The sequence below is a fragment of the Chanodichthys erythropterus genome, chromosome 20 (genome assembly GCF_024489055.1).
Source record: "Chanodichthys erythropterus isolate Z2021 chromosome 20, ASM2448905v1, whole genome shotgun sequence".
In the NCBI taxonomy this organism is placed as follows: domain Eukaryota; kingdom Metazoa; phylum Chordata; class Actinopteri; order Cypriniformes; family Xenocyprididae; genus Chanodichthys; species Chanodichthys erythropterus.
The window spans coordinates 31,130,092-31,154,020 of NC_090240.1; the positions used below are offsets into that span (position 1 = coordinate 31,130,092).

Sequence of the window (23,929 nt, forward strand, 5' to 3'; positions counted from 1 at the left end):
TTGATTTAATAGCTATTTGCAATACACGAGTATATTTAAGTCTCAATTGCCCACGTATTGTTATTTGGTGTGTCTGTATTTTGACAACGTCTGGTGTTCCCACAGAAAACAGGGCGGAAAAAAAGCCTGACCTCATGTGGCCGGTTTCATACTGGGCCTAACACTGACAATGACTGCAGACCAAAATCAACACATTTCCGAATTTCGCAATACGCTTAGTAGAAACATTAAATCTAAAATATAGTTACTCGCATATTAAATATAAAATGTTCAAACGGTGTCATTTTCTACACGATAAGAGCATGGCGTTAAAGTATTTAATAGATTTACAGAATAAAATAATATTTTGTTCATGTTTCAGGCAGTATTAATAAGTCGAAATAACGAAACTAAATGAATCGAAAAAATAGAGGCTATTCACAAATATTTCACATAGCTTTTAGTTTTAATATAATTTTATTTTCAGTCAGCAAAACTATTTGTCTCGTATTACAACAAATAATTAAGTTCGAAAGAGTCGCAAAAAAAATTGCAAATTAGATAAACAAAAAAAATTAAAGACAAGGGAGTATAAAATATTTACAAAAGAGTAGATTGTTATGCATATGCCTTTTCAAACACATTTCGCAATAAAATTGCTAAAAAAAAAAAGCTTTTTAAAACTTTTATCTCATATACAATTTTAAGAGTTAGTTTGTGAACAGTCACCCGTCTTTCTATAGTATATTCGACAAAGGTTTGATGAGACTTCTTTCACAAGCGTAGTGTTGGTTTTATGTTATACTAGGAACTCAACTGCAGTTTTATTAACGACACGTTTATGAACAATCAAATGGTCCTCGTAAAAATTTATTGAAGGACATAAAAGCATGCACGACCACTTGACGAATATAGCCGCAGTTGTGGTGCGTTTTCAGGCGTCTTACTATTCCCACCGCCCCGATTTGTTTAAAACTCCATTTTATGAGGGATATCCCAATTGTATTTATTTGAAACTAGTGGAAAATAGGACTTCAGTGCATAAAAGCAACCCTCTAGACAGCACAATAGCCATATATTTGTCAAAATTATTCCATTGGGTCCTTTCCAATTATATAGAATTAATGGTGAAACTGAGAAAGAATTGTACAACCGTTTCTTGAGTTTTCTATTTGTTTTAATAAATAACATTGTTCAGTGTGGGATGCGCACAAGGCTAGCCACAGCACAGTAGCATTCGCTCGACAGAGATTGATTACATCAACAAATAGTGCCCTTTTAAGATCGTTAACACACGCTGTGCTGCTCTGTAAGCTACAAAAACCATCTACGTTAATCAGTTGCATCATAATATATTAGAAACACATCATCTTCATATATTTAGGCTTTATCTAGAAAGACAACATTAGTATTAAGCAACCTACTGCAAGCTCGAAGTGCATTGCTGTTCCAGGAGAACGCGCGCATTGATCTGCTGTGCAGTTTTTCAGGGGGTAAATGCAGTCACGTGTTCCACAGGCGTCCAATCCCAGCTGGGGAAGCTTTCTGAAATAATTACCTGTCTTGATTGTTCTACGGTCAGATAAAAAAGTACACATACACTCCATATAATAATCGGATGCATGTAAAAGAGAAGGGAAACATCGCCATGTCGGCTACGGGTCCCATAAGTAATTATTATGTGGATTCCTTGATCAACCATGAAAGCGAGGATGTTCTGGCGAGTCGTTTCACAGCCACTGGTCCGATATCCTCCAGCTCACGCCCGACGCCCCTGGTACCGGAATGCGCGGATTACCCGTCCTGCAGCTTTGCCCCGAAACCACCAGTCTTTACTACCTCGTGGGCCCCTGTTCACTCCCAGTCGTCAGTGGTTTATCATCCATACACTCACCAACCTCACCTAGGCACAGACTCAAGGTACGTTCGCTCTTGGCTGGAGCCTATCCCCGGTACCGTGTCTTTTCCAGGATATGCAGGGAATAGCAGGCACTACGGGCTGAAGCCCGACACCTTCCAGGATCCCCGTACAGGGGACTGTTTGGGCTCGAACGGACGCACTTACACGGATTATCTCTACTGCTCCGCCGTCGACATTAGAGAAAAACAGCAGAACACACCATCGCCTGAGACGGAGAGTCTGTCTTCCGGGAAGCACAAAGACGACAAGGCTGAATTAGACCCAAGTAAGTTAGTGCTATTCTTGTTTACAACCGGGTATGGGATGCTTCTCAGTTTATTGCGTTCGCTTGGTGGTTGGCTGTTGTCCGTCGTAAAACCAAGTTCTATACTCTTTCATCCTCTGTGCTGTTCTCGGCCGACTCAAGTCTGCTTTGGGGCTATCCATTGATGACAAACGCCATAGGATTGGGTTGTAAAACGGCTTGTGAGCTATAAAAATGGTCTCCTAAAAAGCCAAGTCTGGCAAGGAAGGTAGCATGCGATGTTTACAAATCGCCATCTACCATTATCATTAATTCTAATACAATACAATTATATCACTGTGTTTTGTTTAATGTGCAAATGTATAATTTTATCCTGCCGTTGGCTCAATAACAATTCAGGCGTTTGAAAAGCGAGGACGCATATTTAACCTTTCAAATATAGCTTATTTGGGGTTTCAAATGTAATATATTTTATTATAACTAAATAGCCTACTAATATTACTTGTTTTGAATTATACTTGTAATGGGCTGTACAACATAGCCTTCCTGCTGAAATGTCAAATTAAAAAATGTAAAAACGGTGCCTGGTGTTTTGAACTATTCAATTAAATAGAATTTACATATAAATTAAACATATCATTTTCATCGAGAAACAGCACGTGGAATGTTCACAGTGCATTCACTGCATAGCAGAAGTTTGAGCGTAGACTTGTGAAGGCTTGAGTCACAAGCCTTTGCTTTTTTATGGGCCTATAAAGCAAATAGGTACATTCACCAGTTTACAGCGCCATTTCTCTCCTAAGAGTTTGCGAAGCTTTTTCAAATAGACAGAGATAGGGGGACTTCATATGGAATGACTTGGTATTTACACGTATTAAGCCTGACCATTTAATTGAAGATTAATCTTGCCAAAATGAGAAGTGTTGTTAGGTGCTACAGTTCATTAATTATTGCATTATACACACGTTATGGCTGTCATAATCAAGAAAGAAAAGACTTGGATACAGTAATCTGTTTTGGACAGCGTGTTTGTTTACAGCAGCACCTAATCACACTTTTTATGCGTTGTTTTTCAGATAATCCTGTGGCAAACTGGATCCATGCGCGCTCCACTCGAAAGAAGCGTTGTCCATACACCAAGTATCAAACACTCGAACTCGAAAAGGAATTTTTATTCAATATGTACCTCACAAGAGACCGGCGATATGAGGTAGCAAGGGTGCTGAACTTAACGGAGCGACAAGTCAAAATCTGGTTCCAGAACCGACGGATGAAGATGAAGAAAATGAACAAGGAAAAAAACGACAGTAAAGAACAATAGACCAAAAGTCATTAATCGGACACAGACTGAAGAAAAAGCATCATTTAGTATCATCACGAGTCTTAACAGTTGCACCTTCGGCCTATAACAGGAACAGAAAAGGAATATCTATATGGATATCCTTTGGAAAAAAAATGGCTGATATAAGTATGATTTAATATAAGCGTAATTTTACCATCCTGGATTGAGTCATATTAATATTATACGTAGTTTGGATTTACGTAACGTTTCTTTACTCACAAACACAAAAGTGGACTCTTCAGAGAGGCTGCCCCGAAGTTTCAGAGAGAAAATACTTGAATTACTTTATTTTCACTTTCCTAATTTATGCTCTCTACGTGGTTGTTTCTTTTCTATGCTTCCATTATTTGTAGGAGATTTCAAAGCCGAGTATTTTATAAAGAATAACAGTTATGTAGTTAAAATGTACGTGTTTGCGTCGATGTGCTTAGTTTGTTTCTGATGTACCTGTTTGTGTATTTTACATTCTTTAAACTGTAAATGAGTTGCATCATAGATTGTAGATATATCCAAATATATACAACCATGTTAATATGACTTTTGTGTCTCATTTCATTCATTTGACCGCACAATGACGACATATTTACAGCGAAAAGCTTTCAGGAATTAGTTTGGCTAAGTTTATGCTATCCAGTTATTTGGCCCACACATACAGTATTTTCAAGTATCGAGGTTGGAGTAAGTGCACAATAGCAAGGCCATTGTAAAGAGATAGTTGGTATGGTATGACCGTCGAAATATCAAATTTACACATCCCACAAGGAACAAAAACCTAAAAGCCTGTGGTAGGCCTCATCTCTCCTGCCTTATTTATATTTTCATATTTTGGTATTTAATTGCAAGCTTATTTCCAATATTTTTTCCTTATTTTTTTAAATTGTATATTATTTTGACGTTTAAATAAAAACAAATAGTTTAGTTATTATTATTATTATTATTATTATAGTTAAATGATATGTGAAACAATATGGCAATTTTTGCAGGAAAATTTCAAGTTTCAATCTGTGGTAGGCCTACAGATAACCATGTTAGAGCCACAAAATACATAAATATTTAATGGAAATGTCAATAACCTTGAGTAAATAAAAAAAAATATCAACTACAATAATAATATTTTTTTGTTTGTTTGTTTGTTTGTTTTTTGAACCAGGCGAGGGTCTCAGTAAATGTAAAAAGGGTTTGATTTTGAAGTCATTGTAGGCTATACGCGTTTTTGGGGTATGAACTTAAATTTAAATCTTTTAAAGGGACCTGTCCTGTTATTTGAGCGTTCTTTATTTATGACTAAATTGTTTCAGTCACCTTTGTATTTTCACCCCTCTTATCTTATACGGTAACCGCACATGCATAATTTTAAAATCATCTGGTGTTGATATTTTGTTCTTGGATATATATATATATATATATTTTTTTTTTTTTATACGAGTAGCAGTTGTGGTATAGATATAGGCTAATTAAAGTTCAAATGTTTAGCGTCCTACGCTGGAATGAAATTGCCTTTTTGTGATCCTTAACAATACGAACAGGATGCGGTGATTTCAAAGCCCGATCCACCACGTTTCCGGCTAAGAACAAAAATGCTAGTTTTACAACCCTCTTGGAGCTTGGTGTTGTTTGTCTCAGATGCAGACGAACAAAGCCAACCTGGCTAACTGGCTAGACGTCTGGGCTAAATTACTTTATGGTTTAATGGACGTTAGTGGTGGACACTCTCAAAGAGTTTCGCAGAGCCATTTAGTCCTTTGGGCTAATAGAGGCAAAAGCAATCCACCAAAAACGCAAGATGCATCCAGAACCCACTTCTCCAAGCCTTTAAACGACGCTGAACTGAAAAAGCTTAGTTTTCACTTAACACGTGCTTGTAAAGCTAATTTACAGTGTCCATACTGGTGCTGTACGCCTTTAAATCATGCATTCGGCACTGCTTAAAGTGTTATGTGTTTTCACAGTGCAAAGTTTCCTTCAGGCTAAAAGGTACATCCAAATAGGCTTTCTGTCATTGCTCTAATTTATTTGGATTACTGTGCGTTTTTCCAATGATAATTTGTCAATGATTATTTGTAAAAGTTACCCCTAAGTACACTAGATGGCGCTATTGGCTCACAGTTAACGCATTTTTGGGCTGCTAAAGCTTGGGAGTGTGCTGCAAGAAAAGTGCTGAAAGAATGGCCTACTGTTATTAATCACAATTATGGCTTTTAAAAAAAACAAAAGCAAATGTCAACACGCTAAAGTAATACACTTTACATTCACACCATCTTTATCATATTCTTAAAAACAACTGTTTGTTTAATTACTGTTATTATATTTCATAGTTTTATGTTGTCTCGTATCTTCGTGCTACCGTGCATTTTCACACTCTCCCTGTCTTTCTTTTGTTTTGTCATAATCCGTGACTCCGTAAAATTTATAAAGCACAGTGTCGGTTTTTATGCTGCCGTATATAGCTGACATAATTTATTGAAGGCACTGGGAAATCGTAACATCATTTCAGTCGTGTGTGAGATCTTATTTTAAAATGTCGCCGATATGCTCTCCATTTATTTATTCATTTTTGGGTACCTTTTTATTTTCAGAAATATGTTTTTGACATTCTCACATATGACGCTTTATAGATGACATTGATTTTATAACCAGGGCTTTCATTTTAACTGTCCCTTTCAAACAATTCGTGTTAAATTTATTATTGTTGTTTGTGGTGTTATTATTAGCTATAAAAAATATAAGAGCCTACTAATGATAAAAATAAAAACAATATCAATTATTACATTATTAAAATAATTACTTTAATACATTCGCTTTTTAAATATTAAAAGAAATACAATTATTTACTTAATTAATGTTTTTTAATTAGGCCTAAATATTATTTTCGTTACAAAAAAATAACCCACTCCAGCTATGTTCCTGTAGCTGAGACAATGACCCATAATCTGCATCTTTATAGACTCTGAGATGTCTATAAATTTCCTGTGTGTGTCTTTCCCGTTTAGCAGCGAAGTGTAAAAATTGTCAAGTAACGACACAAAACCACATGCTCATATTTTGGGAAGGACTTTAAATGAGCAAAGCCGAAATAAACAACAAGCCATTAATGTGTCTAGTAAAATAACGAGGCATCTATTGTGCAATTTTATTGTGTCAGTGCGGCAGATTTACAACTTTTTAGTATGGTTTAGGAGGGCCAAGAGAGGCTTGCGTGTTCAGCTTTCTCTCTCTCTGTGTGTGTGTGTGTGTGTGTTAGCAGTCTAACACAAATAAAGTAGGCGTCACAATTACTCGTCACAACCTTTAAATAGGCTATAGCAGCAGTAGCAGCAATGATGATGATAATAATAATAATAATAATATTAAATATTTGTCATTATAAATTTGTGTTTAAGCTGGTATGCGGTGTCAATCGTTGTAGCCGTTTCTTCGTAATGTTCGTAAACTTGAGTAATGTAGTCCCTTTGGGTTATGGCTCGATACACAAGCTTATACTAAACCTACCAGAATGGTTGTGTAATGGTCTCAGCGTATATGGCCTTTGGAAAGATAATGATACCTAGTTATATCAAAAACGAAATACCAGACAAATTGTTTCAACGTGACCGCAGGACTAACCCGTGCAGCCAGCATGAAGCTGTAGTAACCTGCGGGTACTCTAAAAAAGCCATTAAAAACTTCAGTGATTCATTCATGTAATACGTGCATCCGCCGTTTTTATTCAATAAAAATACAGACAACTGTGTTTCCCCTTCAAGGTAGACGCCTGTGGACGCTTTGGAAAGATGAGGAGCCAAAGGGTGGGGTGTAGGGGACAAGGAGTGGGGGGGTGAGGGGTCTCATTGTAGTGGGGGTGGCTGGTGGGAGGCAAAAAAAGTACGAGCTTGTGACTGAGCCGTCGGAGCTAGCCAGCTTTAACCTTAACACACATCCACCGTGCACGCCATGATTTGAGGTTGCAAAAGGAAAGGCTGGCGATAGGAAGAGAGAGAGAGACTAAGCGAGAGGAGCTGAAGTGGGAGCTGCCTCAGATTGTCCGAAGGGGCAGCATTTCTCCATCTAGTTCCGGTTGCTCTGTCTGCGTTGCATGCCATTTGGAACCGCAACAATAGGTTGCCACCATTTAGAGAGGAGAATTTATTTTTTTTCCAAACCAGACTGACTCTTTTTAATGCTATATAAACATGAGCTCTTATTTTGTTAACCCTCTTTTTTCCAAGTACAAAGGCGGCGAAACATTAGAGCCAACTTACTACGACTGCAGGTTTCCACAGAGCGTTGCCCGAAGCCACACGCTCGTGTACGGACATGGAGCAGCTGCGCCGGGGTTTCAGCACCCGTCGCATCACGTACAGGACTTTTTCCATCACGGAACCACAGGTATCTCCAACCCTGGTTATCAACAGAATCCCTGTGCATTGGCATGTCACGGAGACGCTACGAAATTTTATGGATATGAAGCCCTTCCGAGGCAACCGCTTTATGGTACCCAGCAAGAGGCCAGTTTAGCGCAATACCCAGACTGTAAATCGTCCAATAGCACTAACCCTGGAGAAGGACAAGGCCACTTAAGTCAGAACTCCTCTCCGAGCCTCATGTTCCCATGGATGCGGCCTCACGGTTAGAACACTTACTATTTCACATTCTGTTCAATCACTGCGTGTGAGTTTGTCTGTGTGACTGCGTCAGTGTGTCAAGAGCCTTATTCTGCTCTAGCGTGCAGTGTTCATAAACAGAGATCAAAACACAGGTGGGTTATGCTTTTCAGGTTGCGAAATTGTACTTAATAATAGGCTTTTCGTATACGTATTTGTTCACTTCACTGAACCATCATTGTTTGTGTAAAAACGAATGTAGTAGTTTTGATAGTTGGCTAGATTGAGCTGGATGGACATTATCCGAAATCAGATTATTCTTATAAATGATCACCTGTCTTACCACCTTTGTGGTGACTCAAATGAGAGATTTGTGATTGTAATGTGTAGTGGTAAACATCACATAAACATAATTCGTTTGATATAAATTGACATTGTTCGTTTGCTTCCATTGATTTGCGTTTCCTTCCTGTTAAGGAGGGAAAAAAAGAAAAATCTAAAATAAAAAATCTGAAGTTCAATAGTTAGTTTAAAATAGTTTCAGTATAATTTTTTGTCAATCAAATTATATCGCAAAAGAAAACCTTTCAACACCTACTAATGACAAGTGTATTTGAGGCGTGTTGTGAAGGTCTATTAGCCTGCTTTAATTTAAAAATAACTGCTAATGAACCTGAATGGGGACATAAAGGTTTTCAATCTATTTATTTTGTTCGAGTGATAGATACTATGAAAACCTGTGTGTGTGTGTGCGTGTGTGTGTGTGTCTATGTGTGTGTGTGTTTGTCTGTCTGGCTGTGTGCGCGCGCGCGCGCTCCCGCGCACCAGGTTATGTGAAATTCTGTGCGTTACTGACCTGAATTAAAACTGCTGTGTAACTCAAACATAGAAACAACGCATTTAATGAAGAAATCAAATCTACTATATATAGATCTACCAATAGGAACAGCAGTACATAAGCGTGTAAATTATATTCCACAACTGATATAGCTTACCTGAATATGTTCTAGGGCCAAATCGTAATGAGGATATTATAGACTATAAGGCACACTATGACACACACACAAAACTATTTGTGCCAGAATTCGTCCTTGGTGTGCAGTGAGTTGATATGTGTGTATGTGTGTGGGGGTGTGTTTGGAGAAAAGAAAAGAAAATCCATGTGTAAACAATTGAACTGTTTATTCATTTTTGTTTGCACATAGCTATAAATATAAATAGCTTAACAACTTATATTTCCTTCATGTTTTTCTAACTACATCCCAGAATATGTAAATGAAAAGAGAGCGAAGCAATGAAGACATGCAATTGACAGATATTTTTGTTACATTTCAAAGCTCCTGGGAGACGCAATGGAAGGCAGACATACAGCCGTTACCAGACTCTTGAGCTGGAGAAAGAGTTCCTCTTCAACCCATACCTCACACGCAAGCGCCGCATTGAAGTGTCCCACGCGCTGAGCTTAACTGAACGGCAGGTGAAGATCTGGTTTCAGAATCGCCGAATGAAGTGGAAAAAAGAAAATAACAAAGACAAATTTCCGGGCCAGAGAGGAGAGGCTGAAGCAGAGGCCGAAGAAGAGGGCAACGAGGACGGTGATGTGGAGGAAGGAGAAGACAAGGAAACGGAAGAGAAAGAGGAAAGCAAGGAGTGATTTTATGGTCTTTTTTATGGTTATATGGCAGATTTTGAAGAGGTCTCGCGAATGGGCAATGAAAGAGAAGAAGCGCCAATTTTATTACAAACAGTTGGGTCAAAAAGTGAGAAAATCCCCCTTCCATACAAAAGTACCCTGAAACCTGCCCAAAGAGGGAAAAAAAAAACTTTTTTTTTTTTTTTTTTACCAACACACGAGGACTTTTACCATTAGCGAAAAGTGGATCTGTGTATTTGACAAATTACTCAGAGGCAGACTAACAGGAACACAATAACCCTTCGTTTTATTTAGGGAAATGTAATCAGCATGACAAGCATATATCGGAGTCTAACATTTATTTCATACTTGATGAGGATGTCTGGGGGATAAAAATGACTTAGATGCAACCAATTAAAATAATGAAATAATTGCATCAGCTTGTCACTTTTAAAAACGATTGGTCTTGTATATAAAATCAAGCCACAACATGCTGACATTACGAATCAAATTGACAGAAGAATAGATTGTGTAACACTATTTCTGCAATCCGAATATGGCAATATTGCATTAGTGCTATGTGTACTGAGACAGGGGATGGCAAGTGTAGAAAATGCATTCTGTATTACATACTTTATCGATTACTTAACTGTTCTTTATTGTTATTCTATGTGAGTGGGCGAGGCTACAGTTTGTATTTTTTCGATTATTTTATTGGTCTCACCAGAGATTGCAATCGTTTGAAAATCTCAAAAGAAGCTACCTAATCATGGGAAATTTGCAATATACATTTCTACCTAGAGATTTCATAGACTCTTGTTTTGTAGTATTAAACCTAAGTTATGTAATTTACCCTTTTAATCACTTATTATGATTATCGAGCTTTTTGAAGTCTTTGGAAGACACTAATAGCTCGAAGCCAATCTTAACTATGTTAAAAGATTGTACCACGGCACTACCTAAAAACAAAGTTTTGCTTGCAAGAATGAATTTTTAATTTATTCTACATGCTGCTTTGTTGAAATTATTTAGACATTTCCCCCAACAACTTAAACTGCCTATAGAAAATGCACATTTATGTGTAGATGAACAAACACGCTAATTACTACCCTACCTTATCCAAGGAAAGAGAGTCATTTATCGTGCTGGTGTTATAGCGTAGATTTTGAATTGCACTGAGTATAACCTTCATGTACGTCTTGTAATATCTTGCTGTTATCAATATGCTCGTTTTACTTGTGTTCCTCGTGTGAATATAGACAAATTCGTGTGTGTGTACGCCATTGTTGAAATCAACCGAAGAATAAACAAGATGGCTCATTCTATCACGTCTCATTTATTTATTTACTCGTCTGAATCCACTTGTTGGCAAGACACTGAAGTTACAAAATACCAAATCCTGCTTCTTTTTTGTTTAAATTCATGTTAAATACGACACTTTATGTCTTTTTATAGTATATATTTCATGTCTGTGAAGTGTCTGAAATGGCAAATGCAACCAACAATACTTCACCATTATGATCTGTTTTTATAATTGAAAACTCTTTAAGCTTTGAAAGATTGTCTTCACGTAACAAAAAAACAATGCAACTCAATCTCTAGCAAATAATCAAAGGCTGACCTTAGGGGTTTAAAGGGCTTGATTTTTGAATTTCACGTTTAATAAGAAATTTTGTTGTCAGTCCAAGCAAAATGGCGTGATCAACTACATAATTTAAAGCAGATCCTATACTAAATTGTGCAAATAAATATCATGCTTTTATCATGCAATTGTTGTTTTATTGTCAGGTGCTTAGTATGTCCAATTTCAACATAACCATGAACACAGAAAAAATATTTTTTCTCAGTTTCAGTTATTTATTTTGAACAATTCTACCTCACGTAACCATATATCAGTACCAGTAACATTGGTTGCACAGTGTGTGAATCACTCAAGTTATTTCTTGTCAAAGGTAAATTATCTTTTTAAAAGTAATCCTCTACAACGAATTAAGGTTACTGAAAACCTGTAAATGTATATCCTCAAAAATACAACCTATTCTTTTAACATTCTTAAAATTTAGTCTTCTCTTGTTCAGCAAACAGACCAATTTCTTGTCCAACAAAACATGAACCTTCTGTTGCATGGACGAGGAATACTGTCTTTCATACTGTACAAAAAAAGCCAAATTGAAAGACTTATTTAGTGCAACTTTGGATGTTCACTGAGAGAGGACACGCGAGCTAGAATATTGTCAATGTCAATGCCTGTCTTATTCAAAGACAAAAGGATCCATGAGCAATATTTACAGTACATGTGCCTTACATTACATTCTTTTAGCAGACAACATAAATTTGACAGAATATGCCGTAGGAACAGGAGAAATCTAATCTAATTAGTAGCTACAAAGATGTGTTTAATGCAGGTTTATGATAATGATTCGACATTTAAAATGTCTAAAATATTACTATCGCCATTAAAATCCTAGCGAGGCCTACCTTATGTGCGAGTGTTCAAAAGTGGTGTCTCTTTTACAACTTTTAATGGCAGGTCATAACAGTAGTCTAGTGCCCAATAAAGTAGCCGCAATTAGGCTGATGATGACATCACAAACACTAGGCTAATACAAACAGAATATGGATATAATAAAATAGAATATCAGATTTTATATCAATAGCAACGAGAATTATCGGGTATTATAGGCAAATAGTTTTCAACGAGCCAACCCACAGCCAAGTAAGGTATTTCATATCTGTAATATTTCTAGATGTTTGTTGATGCAAGCGAATATTACAATTCTGTTTCTTAAAACAGATGCGAATGATTAAAGTGTAGCTACAGGCATCGCTTAAGATCTTGAGACAGGCAAAATACGTATTTTCATACAATGATACTGATTTTTTTAAAGCAAAACTTTTAAAGCATAAGATTCTTGAACATTTTCTTGCGTTTGCATGTACATAATATAGGCTACTTTTGCTGATAATAATAATAATTAACGTAATTGTTTGTTTCACTCTCCTTTTGTTGTTATGCTGTTGTATGGTCCCCTGTTGTAAAAAAAGATATTTTAGCTCAGGCATAGACCTTTTCAGGAAGTTCCGGTGGTAGTGACAATTGCGGTGGTCATTGTCCATCCGCCTTGCCTTTGTATTGCACTGCTGTTACATTCCAAATGAGGGCTTTACTATACCTGCAGTAAACTTTATTGGTGGTGTAAACCCGACAGTGTCGCATCCGGGCAGACGTTTTTGCCTTTTGATTTCTGTGCAGTGCAGACAGGCTAGAACAAGACACAAGGAAAGCAACGTGTACGTGGGACTGCTTTAAGTGTATGTATACGCAATGGTGCATGTATATTTGTATGTTTTTTTTTTGTTGTTTTTTTGTTTTTTACGTTTTATAAGAGTGGAGGTTGTCATATTTGTACACATATTTACATTTTGTTTATGATTGTGCTAGCAAATTTGAAAAAAAGTAGTTAAAAGAAACGAATTCAACGGAAAAACCTTACCCCGTTCTCGTCTGTGTTCGTTAGTACAAGTATTAGTGCATGTATTTATTTATAATTTTATTATTAAAGTGCAATATTCAATATTTGCATAGCCATTTGAATTCAATTTATATTTGTGGTATAAAAACTAAAAAGATATGAGTGAGTGAAAGAATTTAATTAGGCCTATACAGGAAAACCTTACACAGCTTACATAGAGTTCGTTAACTTTTACGGATTGGCTTAGCCAAAATATCGTTTAGTTAAAAGGCTATATTAATGTCACAAAATAGTTTGGGCGTTATATTGTCTTGGTTGGTTTCGTTTTTGCTGAATTGCAACTGTTTCCATACATTACATGTTACAAATAACTATTTAAAGAATATCTCATGCAGTTTTCTTTAATGCTATCAACTTGCAATTAATGATTCCGATTCCAATCAATTGGGCCAACCAATCATATAACGAAATTCGTTTAAAGAAAACAAATGACTAGCAACTACGGTGATACATAGCGTTAGCTTTTGTAGAATAAGGTAAAGATTTAGCAAAACATAGGGTTTTACTTACTTGAACAATAAAACTACACTGAACTGTATACATTTCTCAACTTTGACATTTTCAGACGTGTCATTTTCAGAACTGTTACAGTGTTAAGCTTGAATATCACTAAATCAACATCATTGAACATCATTGAATCAATAATCATATATTTGATATTTTTAAACAATTATTTCATAAAGAAATATTGTCTGACAGAGAGGAGTGTTCATTTTGTATTAGTATTATTAGTTGTTCAGTGCAGACATTTGACATCAAATGGAAATGTCAAATGTTTTTTGAAAATACATAATTAAAAATACTAGCAACTTTTTAAAACTTGTTTTGTTCTCTTTTGTAAATGCCTCTATACACAATGAACATGCAAATGTAACTTTAAGACAATTTTGTGAAATAAGATTTTGACAAAGTTATGTGGTGTCTCTTTTACATCTTTTAATGGCAGGTCATAACAGTCTAGTGTCCAGTAAAGTAGCCGCAATTAGGCTGATGATGACATGAAAAAGACTAGGCTAATATAAACATAATATGGATATAATAAAATAAAATATCAGAATTTATTTTCAATATAGCAACGAGATTTTTCGGATATTATAGGCAAATAGTTTTCAACGAGCCATCCCACAACCAAGTAATATGTGCTCTGTTCCATGATCATTATAATTACTTTGCTCTTACAAATGCTTTGGAAATGATCATGAGATTATTTTAATTTTTCTTAAACAATGAGAACTATCTGTCTCCTAATGATTCTGAGTTATAATGTGCTCCGAACTGCTGCAGACATAAACTCAACTAGCTACTAAAGACGACTGGCCCAAAATCTCTAATGGGTCAAATGGGGTAAATAGCCTAAGGAAATGGCCCCATGGTTAAAAAAGTTTTGCTGCATTAAGATTTTTAAACACTCAATTATGAATATTAATACTATTTTTGTGTGTGTGTAGCCTACAGGACAATGGGTATTTCCCTTTTATATTTAAACATTCTGTTAAACAAAATAGGGCTTGCACAGGTTATTACCAAACACCTAATACATTTTGCCCACTGTAGCCCATCTATACTGTTTCACAATTTTCATAATACCCAGTATCGGTGGAAAAAAAAAAAAAAAATCATCATTAAGCTTTTAATAGTAGCCTATTGGACTAATTGGACTTGTGTTTCTCACAAAAATATTGCCTATATGACGACTATATAACTGGTTTATCAGTGCCATCAACTTAGCAAACAAAAAAAGGGAAAAAGAAAGAAGAAAATGGGAAATGCGATCTTTGAGAGAGGGTGAAACGTAACACATTCCTAGTTGTTTAGAGGGGGAATTTACAGCTAAGTAATAAAAGTTTACGACTGAATACACGCGGTCATTGGTTGCGTCAGACCACGTGGTTCTCACTCTATGAACATGAACTTTGTGCTGTTGTCTTCCACTGGATATCCCCATCTATCGACTTGCGAGCTCGCTGTGGTGTTGAAATGATCTTAGCACCAGACATTTTTGCCGTTTTCTGTTTACTCACTATCTCAGGCGGATTTTTAAAACGCTCTATAACACACCATCTTGTCTCGTCTGCTTCATCGCTAGTAATGACTGACTGTCCTCAGACGTCGCCGCCTCCCCAGTCTCCTTTCTACCTATCTGATCCCCTAGAGGGGAAACAACACTGTTAGCTGGAGCTTGAGGGGTTTAGCGGGGGTAAATATGATCATTTCGCTTCAAAAGATTAACATTTTTAAGAGTACAGGAAAATGGGATCTAGATCCTAGTGCCGTTGCCTAGAATGATCTGCTGCTGTACACCATCGAACGTGCGTCACACAGACAACAGCGAACGCTGGTAAGTAAATGATTCTACGCTGCTTATTGGCTTCTTACAGACGTGTTGCTACACAATACGGAGATTTGACAGTACTGTATTCGATTCAAACGGGATGTTCAAGAGGGGCATGCAACATATGTAAATGTACATTCATTGTGTCGTTTCCCTTCATTCGTTATGGATTGTGAACGCACAGCCTCGTTGACAAGTTACTTGTGTTGTTGCTTTATGGTACTATTGTTGATTATTAATTGTCTCGATGAAAATGAATATAGTCCAAGTAAGTTGTCCAAGCGGGTGTTGTTTGAGGTTAATGAGTTTACTTTCAAATAGTTAAATACACGCTTTATATGTGTTTGATTGTGGTTATTTGATACGGAGCTTGCTGTAGCCTACTATTTGCATTATTTATATAAAGGACTTAATAGTTAAGCTTTATAATAATGTGCTAATACGTTAGAAAACACTCGTGAATGTCAGGCCTTTTACAAAAAAATCTATATTCAACCTATATTACATATATAGGGCTGTGAGTAGCTATTCTTGCATTATTTTCTTACTGGATTGTATTTTATGTGATTAATTATACTGGGAAATGTGAATTATGTATGAGTGAGATATTCATGAGTGAGTAATATTTTGAGAGACATGGTTATAATGTAACTATAGCCTCGTTAACTCATATCCAAACGGATGTATTCTGGTTGTGTGCGTCTGATGACAAACGGGTGTCGTAGACATTCATTTACACATGCTCACCTACCCACATAATGCGTAAACGGCTTGTGTTACATAGTAAACAACTGATGTTCAAACACTCTAGACCTATCTTAATATTTGTTACGGAATCAGGATCAACAACATTTCTCTCTCTCTCTCTCTCTCTCTCATGCACACGTGTTCAATCATCCAACACTGTCATTCAGTGAGGACTAAATCAAACAACACTGCCACCTTGTGCCTGCTCCATATGCAAGGCATTATACAGAGCCTAAAATCAGTAAGGGCAAATGCCCACATAAAATTCAGATCTTAATTTACATGTGGGAATGTGCCTGGCATTTGCTTGTGTTTCTGCGTAAAAGGTTTATTTGATAGAAATTACATCATAAATATAGGCTATGTCAAAAGCATTGCTTTACTAGCGTTATTAACATACAGATTATTAATAATAATAATATACAAATTAGCAAAAATGTTCAAGAAAAATATTGTATTATATGTCTGTATGGTGGCTTTTAGCAATTAATATTAATAATAAATTATTAAAATAATAAAGACATTTCAAAACACAAATACAGAAACAGTCCGTCTACTTTTTTTTTTAATTTATATTTTATTAGTTTTTATTGGTTGTAATGAGACAGCATTGACAAACATGAAGCTTTAAATGTAATGTAATAGCCAGTGAGTTATGTTATTATGGGGTAGCATGTTAATAAAATCCTTTGGTACTCCGCTGACCCAAAAAAACTAGAGCTGCGATCTTCCGTCATGGGCCTCTTGAAATCCACATGTGCGGCTTGACTGGGGGAAACAAAACCAAAAAAAGAGAGTCAATAATAAAACCAGTTGTCATGAACATGTAGCTGTTGGTAAAGCATTTTTTTTTTTTTTCAAAGTAATACAACTGTTAAAAAGAAAAGTTTTACTTATGTTGTGTTTATTCTTGAAATTAGTAGCTAGGTTTGTCTGAACCAATTTTTGTCTATTTTTTTAAAACTGGATTGTAACTTATTAAGGCAGAATGCTTCTGTGTGGGCTCGCATATGGTTCGTCAATGTGCATGTGTGTATTTGTGTGTAAGTGAGAGAGAAAAAGCGAGTGGAGGGCGGGGTTGTTCTACTGTGAGTCTCCTCTTTGCCTCGGAATATTGACTGTCTTTTGTTTGCCATTAAAAATTGAGTCTATTTAGCTAATCCTTATGCCTGTACGTATATAATGTGCATGAGATTTATTCATTTGTTTATTACAGTTATTCTAGCAAAGTTCTAAACAGGTTTATGAAATTGACACATTTATTGCCATCTGACTATCATTTGAGTAAACTTTGGGCCAATCTCGTGTCTGCCACCGCTATTGGATTTGAATCATAGAAGGCATAATTCAGTTGCCACGAAAATGAAAACAAATTCCAGGCGAACTTTCAATTCCAAACATTTCCTTACAAGAACCGCAGGGCAATGTGAGTTCGCTCTACTTCAAAACGTCTTATTCATGGAGGTCATTACGCGGCCACATAATTTCACAGAATTATCTTGTGCTAGTTAAAAACCATAATGCCCCTTCGGGTCGTGTGTTGTTATAAGTGCTTAGCTGCACATGAGAGCTCTGTTATAGCTGTCAGGTTACTATTATGGATTTTGTTTTCGCATAGATACATCGACATAGATGACAGGGTAGGAAAGTTGGGCTTGGATAAGAAAGCTTGAAGACTCATCATTGGAATTTGCAATTGTGAACATCCGTTACAAATAAATAGGCCAATGATAACATTCATTTAACTCTGGAGAATGTGCAGTCTAGGCCATTGTCGAGCACAGTTAGGATGTGCATAGCTTGCTTTTTTTCCAGATCACCATATCACGTAAATTACGCATTGGAACTAAGGACTATTTTGGCGGACGTTAGTGCGTAGTTTTGTCGAGTGTAAAGAGAATACAGGCCAAACGGGATGTCTATTTATTGCCTCTTCAAACGCTAAAACACAACCGTGCGATTTGTCTTAAGGGCTGCAATAAAACACTTAAAGCTCTTTCTCTCCAGTCACATCAACATACCAACTGCAGACTGAGTGTGGTGTGTTTTACTCGCTACTTCATTCACAAGACTGATGCTGTAAAATAGATCACGATATTAAAAATCTCCCCATCAAAGGCTTTCAGTTCAAAGTCGTTGGAGCATTATTGAACATCAAAGAGTCAGATATATATAGATACATACTACACTTAGTAGGGCCTATGAGAGCTCAATACCACCAAACTACACGTATGAAAATAGCATAGTGAAAACAATAATATGATTTAAGAATTGATAATGCATCTCTGATTTGTTTTCAGCATCGCGCTTTCCTGATGCTATTTTAGCTTAGCCTTCTAGTTTAATAAAAATGTAACTGTAATTTTTTTTTTAAATGTAATTGAAAATATAATTATTGCTGTGAATAAAATTATTACATTTCATATATTTGAATTGGCAACTGTTCAGTTTTCACAATCTAAAAGAGGCTGTGAATGAAATATTGTAAAACGTGCACACACGCTTTTCACGCAGGAAATTTTTTTATTACTGTTATATATTACTTTTATTAGTTTCTTTTCATAGGATACATGGTGTAATATTGTATAAATTAAATCATAGTAACACGTTAAGTTCCACACCGCCATATAGACAATAGTCATTGTATTTATTTAGCAGCATGTAATTCATGTTTTTATTACTTTTATTGCCGACCGGTTAAAGTTACTACTACTACTGTTATTATTGTTGTTATTATTACTTGTATAAACGTCAATAAATTAACTTAGGAAGATAATCAATCATATTCATATGCAGTAGCCGTAAACTTTTCAAATATCACTTACCATGTTGATGTTTAAATATTCCTAGTAGATATGCATGCCTAGTAGAGTTACATTTTGTCGATCTCAAATGTTCTCCAAAATATGACAACCCATCAAAAACATTAATGCTTGATATTGATTAATCCCGGTTTTATAGGTACGAATACAAAGAAAATTTGTATGCATTTAATCAATCGTTAAGCAGATTAGCTTGTTTTATAGCTGTTAAATGCCTTTTCTCACTGTCGGGCTGGAAGTAAATTTTACTGTTCTGTCAATCTCGTGTTTTGCGCACCTCTTTCTAAACCACTGTTTTTGGCCTCACACGTTCCGTCATGTGGCCTGCATTAAGGTCATGGAGCATACCCTAACCATTCGGTTAAAACTAGTCCTTTTTCCACTACTTACTCTTTGAACATGATAATATATAAATGGCCATTCCATTAATAGCTGCAAGCATTTAATAAAGGAAACCAATTGTATTTGTATAGTTCAACAGATCTTTGGCAAATATGATCACTGTAAGAAATTCTAAAAAAAATAAAATAAAAAAAAGTCCTTAAATAAAATTAATAGTCAACATGTACTTAAATTTTGTAAAGATGTCTAATAGCATTATTTTTAAATTCTCAATCATTCTGCATACACAAGAAAGTTACATGCTAAAAAATTAGCAGCTTTCTGTCTACAAGATAAGAGACTCGCTGCACAGCCCCCATACATTCAAAGGGGTAATTGCCTAAGAGCTGGAAGTCCTCAGTTGGGTTTGTGACTTTTATGGCACCAAGGCGCGTTTGACGCATTCTTTAGTAAGATGCCCCTTCCCCCCTCCTTACTCAGGTTCTTTTTACCATTGAAATTATCAATACATTACAAATGGGGAAAGGAAAAGAACAGACGTTTCCCCTTCAGCGCAATGAAAGCCCGAGGAAATAGAGATAGAGAAACAAACGTTATAGGGAGATATCTACTGAATAACAAAAGAATAGTGTGGTCTAGTGTGGTGACTGACGACAATGCAATGAATATGTCTATTAATATAATATAAAATATGTATCATCAGATATACCTATTCACAGTTTTTTAAATGGAATTGTGAAGTGCATCTTAAAATGGAGGGTAAACAAAATCGGCGTAGATAACGCGTTTAGATAAGCCGTGTGGCAATTAGCTCTTGGTCATTTTCTTTTTTAAAACAAAGAGTTCTGTTAATGTAATTGTAATGCTTACAATTTTAGTTATATCATCTGCACAGTAGTTGTAATAAAGTAATAAAGTTGTTGCGCCAAGAAGACCTGAATATAGTTATGATTAGTATTGTCATAAGATATAAAAATATACATAAACGTCAGCGACAGTAAGCAATTGTAAAAACCCATCTTTCAGGTAATTAACAGATGAAAATTAGCTCATTGCAAAATGCATGATTCTCCAGGATAAGTCTGGATTTACCTTCACAAAGCTTTATACCGACACAAAGAACAGATTAACTCGCTGATTAATGCACAAAAAGACGTAATTCATTGTTCGTGTGAGTGCTTATTCTGCATTTGTGTGTGTGTTTACTTAAACTTTATCAACTGAAGCCACAAGGATAAGAAGCTACAAGCTCGATATTGCTCCGTACACAGCGCATTCAATTGGCTGAAAGTGGTCAGGTGACGCTGTCATATTGTCCTTCCATGAGCCAAGCCTTGGCTATAACACTTGCTTTGCGCGTCTTAACCGGAGACTGGAAATTAATATTATTGAAATCCTTCTGAAGTTCATTTGAAAGAGAGTTAGGAAAGCAGGCGGGAGACGTGTGTATGTGACAGAAGGAAGCAGACCCCATAGCACAAAGAAAGAAAGTGTGAGATTAAGAGAGGGGAAATAAGATAGGAGGGTGAGTTGATGAGAGGGCGATAGGAAAGGTATGAATTCGTATTTCGCGAACCCGTCGCTCTCGTGCCATTTATCTGGTGGGCAAGAGGTTTTGCCCAACATGCCACTGAACACGACCACATATGATTCAGTCAGACATTTTTCGTCTTATGGCACCACAGTGACCCAAAACCGGATTTATGCGTCCCCTTTCTATTCACCTCAAGATAACGTTGTGTTTGGATCAAGTCGAGGACCGTACGAGTATGGATCTAACGTGTTTCTTCAAGATAAGGATGTGCTTCCCAGTTGCAGACAAACTAGTATGGGACTCAGTGCGCAGAGCCACGTTGCCCAGGAGTACAACCTGGAACAAGCTCGTGCAGGAACGCAGGATCAGAAAGGGAACAACATTCAGATCTACCCGTGGATGCAGCGCATGAACTCGCACAGCGGTGAGTTTTTACTGCGACTTGGGACATACCCTGGTGGAATTGGGCTGTTTTACGATACGTCCTATCAACAGAGTAGCTACATTTTATGGCCTCATAAACCACTACTAAATCATCAGACTATAAAAGCCCCCTTTTCCAGAGAGGGGAATCCCATTTGGCTACCTCCTTTAATACTCGAGTGCCAAAATTATTTCAAAAACTTGTGCAGTAAGTGTGAACGCGTTAGAAAAATATACAACGAAAAGTACATTTTGAACCATTTTAAGAGCATGCATTACTATGTTAAAAAATGTAGCTTAACTCGTCCGATGTACTGTTTGGAAACACACGATAGCAAAGTTGGTAAAAAGAAATGTTTTAGAAATCGAAACAAGTTTCGCGTTTGCTTTGTGACTGTTAAATGGATCAAATTCTGCGTATATAGGCTACATTCTTTTGTCAGATTGTTATATTAGTTACCTTATAAAATAAATTTTCAAAATTGCACAAAGTGAATTATTCCACCAGGATTCCAAACGTGTGTTTTATTTAGCCTTTAATTAAGGATGTGTAAACTCTTTTTTAAAATGTATTTTCACTTTTCCCCACAACAGGAGTTGGGTACGGGTCAGACAGAAGAAGAGGTCGCCAGATTTACTCCAGATACCAAACCTTGGAACTGGAAAAAGAATTTCACTTCAATCGGTATTTAACCAGACGCAGACGCATCGAGATCGCCAACGCTTTGTGCCTAACCGAGCGTCAAATCAAAATCTGGTTCCAGAATAGGCGCATGAAATGGAAGAAAGAGACCAATCTAACTTCTACTGTACCGGGGACCGAATCAACGGGTACTCCTCAAGACACCGAGAAGGAGACCGAGGAGGAAACCGAGGAAGCTAAAAAAAAAGATTAGGAAATCCATTTCCCGTTCTCGAACGCCTGTTAACTGCAACGTAACTACCTAAACGGAGAATTTGCAAATATTAATGCATGGACTATATACTCTGCTATTCCTTTTGACTGCCCCCTCCTCCTCCTCCGACCTGAACACCATACTCAAGCTCTACTACCACCACCACGCCACTAACATATACACACGTAGAAACAAATGGAGAGATTGAGAGAGAGAAAGACGCACATGTTATCCACCATAAAGCAATTCACTTCTCTTTGTATTGAAAATAGTTCCTTATTGGCTGCGTGATGACAATGCCACAGCTGAAATATTTGTGTGGTTCTAGTATTATCATGTTGCTATATAGGCTAGTAGAAAATTACATTAGATTAAAATGTATTCGAATTTGATTTGATTAGTAGGCTACGTCTCCCAAACTATTAAGCCTCTTAACTGTACCCTAAGCATTCCAGAAGTGAAGGAAACTTCTTATATGCACATTCATTTTTTTGTGGATGCATATTTGTACAATGAAACAAACACTGACGGGATGAATTATACTACCTAAATCCTTGATACATTTTATTTTCCTTTTTATTTTATTTTTTATTATTATTTTTTTTTATATTGCTTTTGCCCCGTCAGTGTTCTGTTGTTCAAAATGCCGCTGTACTGGCACATTAACTATTGAGAGAATTTCAAGAAAAATACATTTCATCATACTTGTAGTTGTGTGCTTATAAACTTGTCTTAAAGTGAGAATCACACCCATATGAAAACAAACATATACCTTGGTACGCAATTATATTGTTTGTGTAAACTGTGTATTATTTAATAAAATTCTTGAAAACAAAAACCTGTATTGTTTTAATTTTGACTCCAGCTTTGCGCTCATCACGCATCATAAAGGGTTTCAGAACTGAGTAAACTTATGAAACTTTAAACACTTGTTCGTTTTGAAGAAGCTTTTATTTACGAACTTTTATTTAGGCCTATATAATTTTGTGAGTTTTTGAGCAGTTCAAATCCAAATAAATTAAATTCACGGTTACATTGGTGTATGTTGGTGTATCGTTCAAGTGTACTCCATTTAGCTCAAATTTAATCTGCCCAAATATTTGAATGGAATAATGCAACCTGATTATTGTTAATACCTAATGATTAAAGTATGTGACGACTTAAAGACGTTTCTAAGCAAATAAAGCATTGCTTATTTCATGACACAGCGGCAATGCTTGGTTGTCAATCAACCACAATTGCCTTGCATCTAGTGGCACAACGCTGAATCAGTTGTTCTGCGATTTAAAAAAATAAAAATAAATCACATATAGTTTTGGGACGTTGCTGCAACAAATGTACACACATTTACGCAGTTAAGAATCATATATGATCATAATGAAAATTAATTTAGCAAATACTAAAAAAGTAACACACGAAACAAACAGAAACCCTTACTGTGAAACAGGAAAAACAGATATTTGTCATATATGTAACTAATGTGATAATTGTGTAATCCATATTCTATTTATATCGCCTTGACATTTGATTTGTCAAAACATCGTATCGCATAATATCTTGTCAATCATCTTGTTTGCACGTGTGTGTGTGTGTATATGTGT

General features: G+C 36.2%; 4 protein-coding genes across 6 annotated transcripts in view; all 4 read left to right on the forward strand.

The window, feature by feature from the left end:
- hoxc3a (homeobox C3a) overlaps positions 1–23,929 on the forward strand; it is a 58,625-nt gene that overhangs the window by 5,613 nt on the left and 29,083 nt on the right. The window contains exon 1 of one of the 2 annotated variants that reach the window (XM_067372287.1): positions 12,988–13,011. The exons of the other annotated variant lie outside the window; for it this stretch is intronic. The gene's annotated coding sequence lies outside the window, so the exon portion shown is untranslated. Of the gene's footprint in view, positions 1–12,987; positions 13,012–23,929 lie in introns of those variants that run through there. 2 annotated transcript variants of the gene reach the window in all.
- On the forward strand, positions 1,210–3,881 carry hoxc9a (homeobox C9a). Its single transcript, XM_067371222.1, has 2 exons — positions 1,210–2,165; positions 3,221–3,881. Exons 1-2 carry the CDS (start codon positions 1,598–1,600, stop codon positions 3,463–3,465), a joined length of 813 nt encoding a protein of 270 aa, XP_067227323.1. The 5' UTR covers positions 1,210–1,597; the 3' UTR covers positions 3,466–3,881.
- Positions 7,357–10,976, forward strand: hoxc8a (homeobox C8a). Its single transcript, XM_067372288.1, has 2 exons — positions 7,357–8,091; positions 9,404–10,976. Exons 1-2 carry the CDS (start codon positions 7,656–7,658, stop codon positions 9,718–9,720), a joined length of 753 nt encoding a protein of 250 aa, XP_067228389.1. The 5' UTR covers positions 7,357–7,655; the 3' UTR covers positions 9,721–10,976.
- Positions 15,150–23,153, forward strand: hoxc6a (homeobox C6a). 2 transcript variants are annotated; one of them, XM_067372290.1, is made up of 3 exons: positions 15,150–15,570; positions 21,288–21,433; positions 22,027–23,153. In XM_067372290.1, exons 1-3 carry the CDS (start codon positions 15,515–15,517, stop codon positions 22,326–22,328), a joined length of 504 nt encoding a protein of 167 aa, XP_067228391.1. In that variant the 5' UTR covers positions 15,150–15,514; the 3' UTR covers positions 22,329–23,153. The 2 variants fall into 2 exon arrangements, with proteins under 2 accessions (XP_067228391.1, XP_067228390.1); XM_067372289.1 differs by lacking the exon at positions 15,150–15,570 and having other exon boundaries at positions 15,606–21,433.

Bases quoted from the DNA above. Each gene is read 5' to 3' on its own strand.
- hoxc9a (XM_067371222.1), top strand. From the start codon at position 1,598: ATGCATGTAAAAGAGAAGGGAAACATCGCCATGTCGGCTACGGGTCCC. The intron at 2,166-3,220 runs GTAAGTTAGTGC...GTTGTTTTTCAG, and splicing joins CAAGGCTGAATTAGACCCAA to ATAATCCTGTGGCAAACTGG.
- hoxc8a (XM_067372288.1), top strand. From the start codon at position 7,656: ATGAGCTCTTATTTTGTTAACCCTCTTTTTTCCAAGTACAAAGGCGGC. The intron at 8,092-9,403 runs GTTAGAACACTT...TACATTTCAAAG, and splicing joins CCCATGGATGCGGCCTCACG to CTCCTGGGAGACGCAATGGA.
- hoxc6a (XM_067372289.1), top strand. From the start codon at position 21,031: ATGAATTCGTATTTCGCGAACCCGTCGCTCTCGTGCCATTTATCTGGT. The intron at 21,434-22,026 runs GTGAGTTTTTAC...TCCCCACAACAG, and splicing joins GCGCATGAACTCGCACAGCG to GAGTTGGGTACGGGTCAGAC.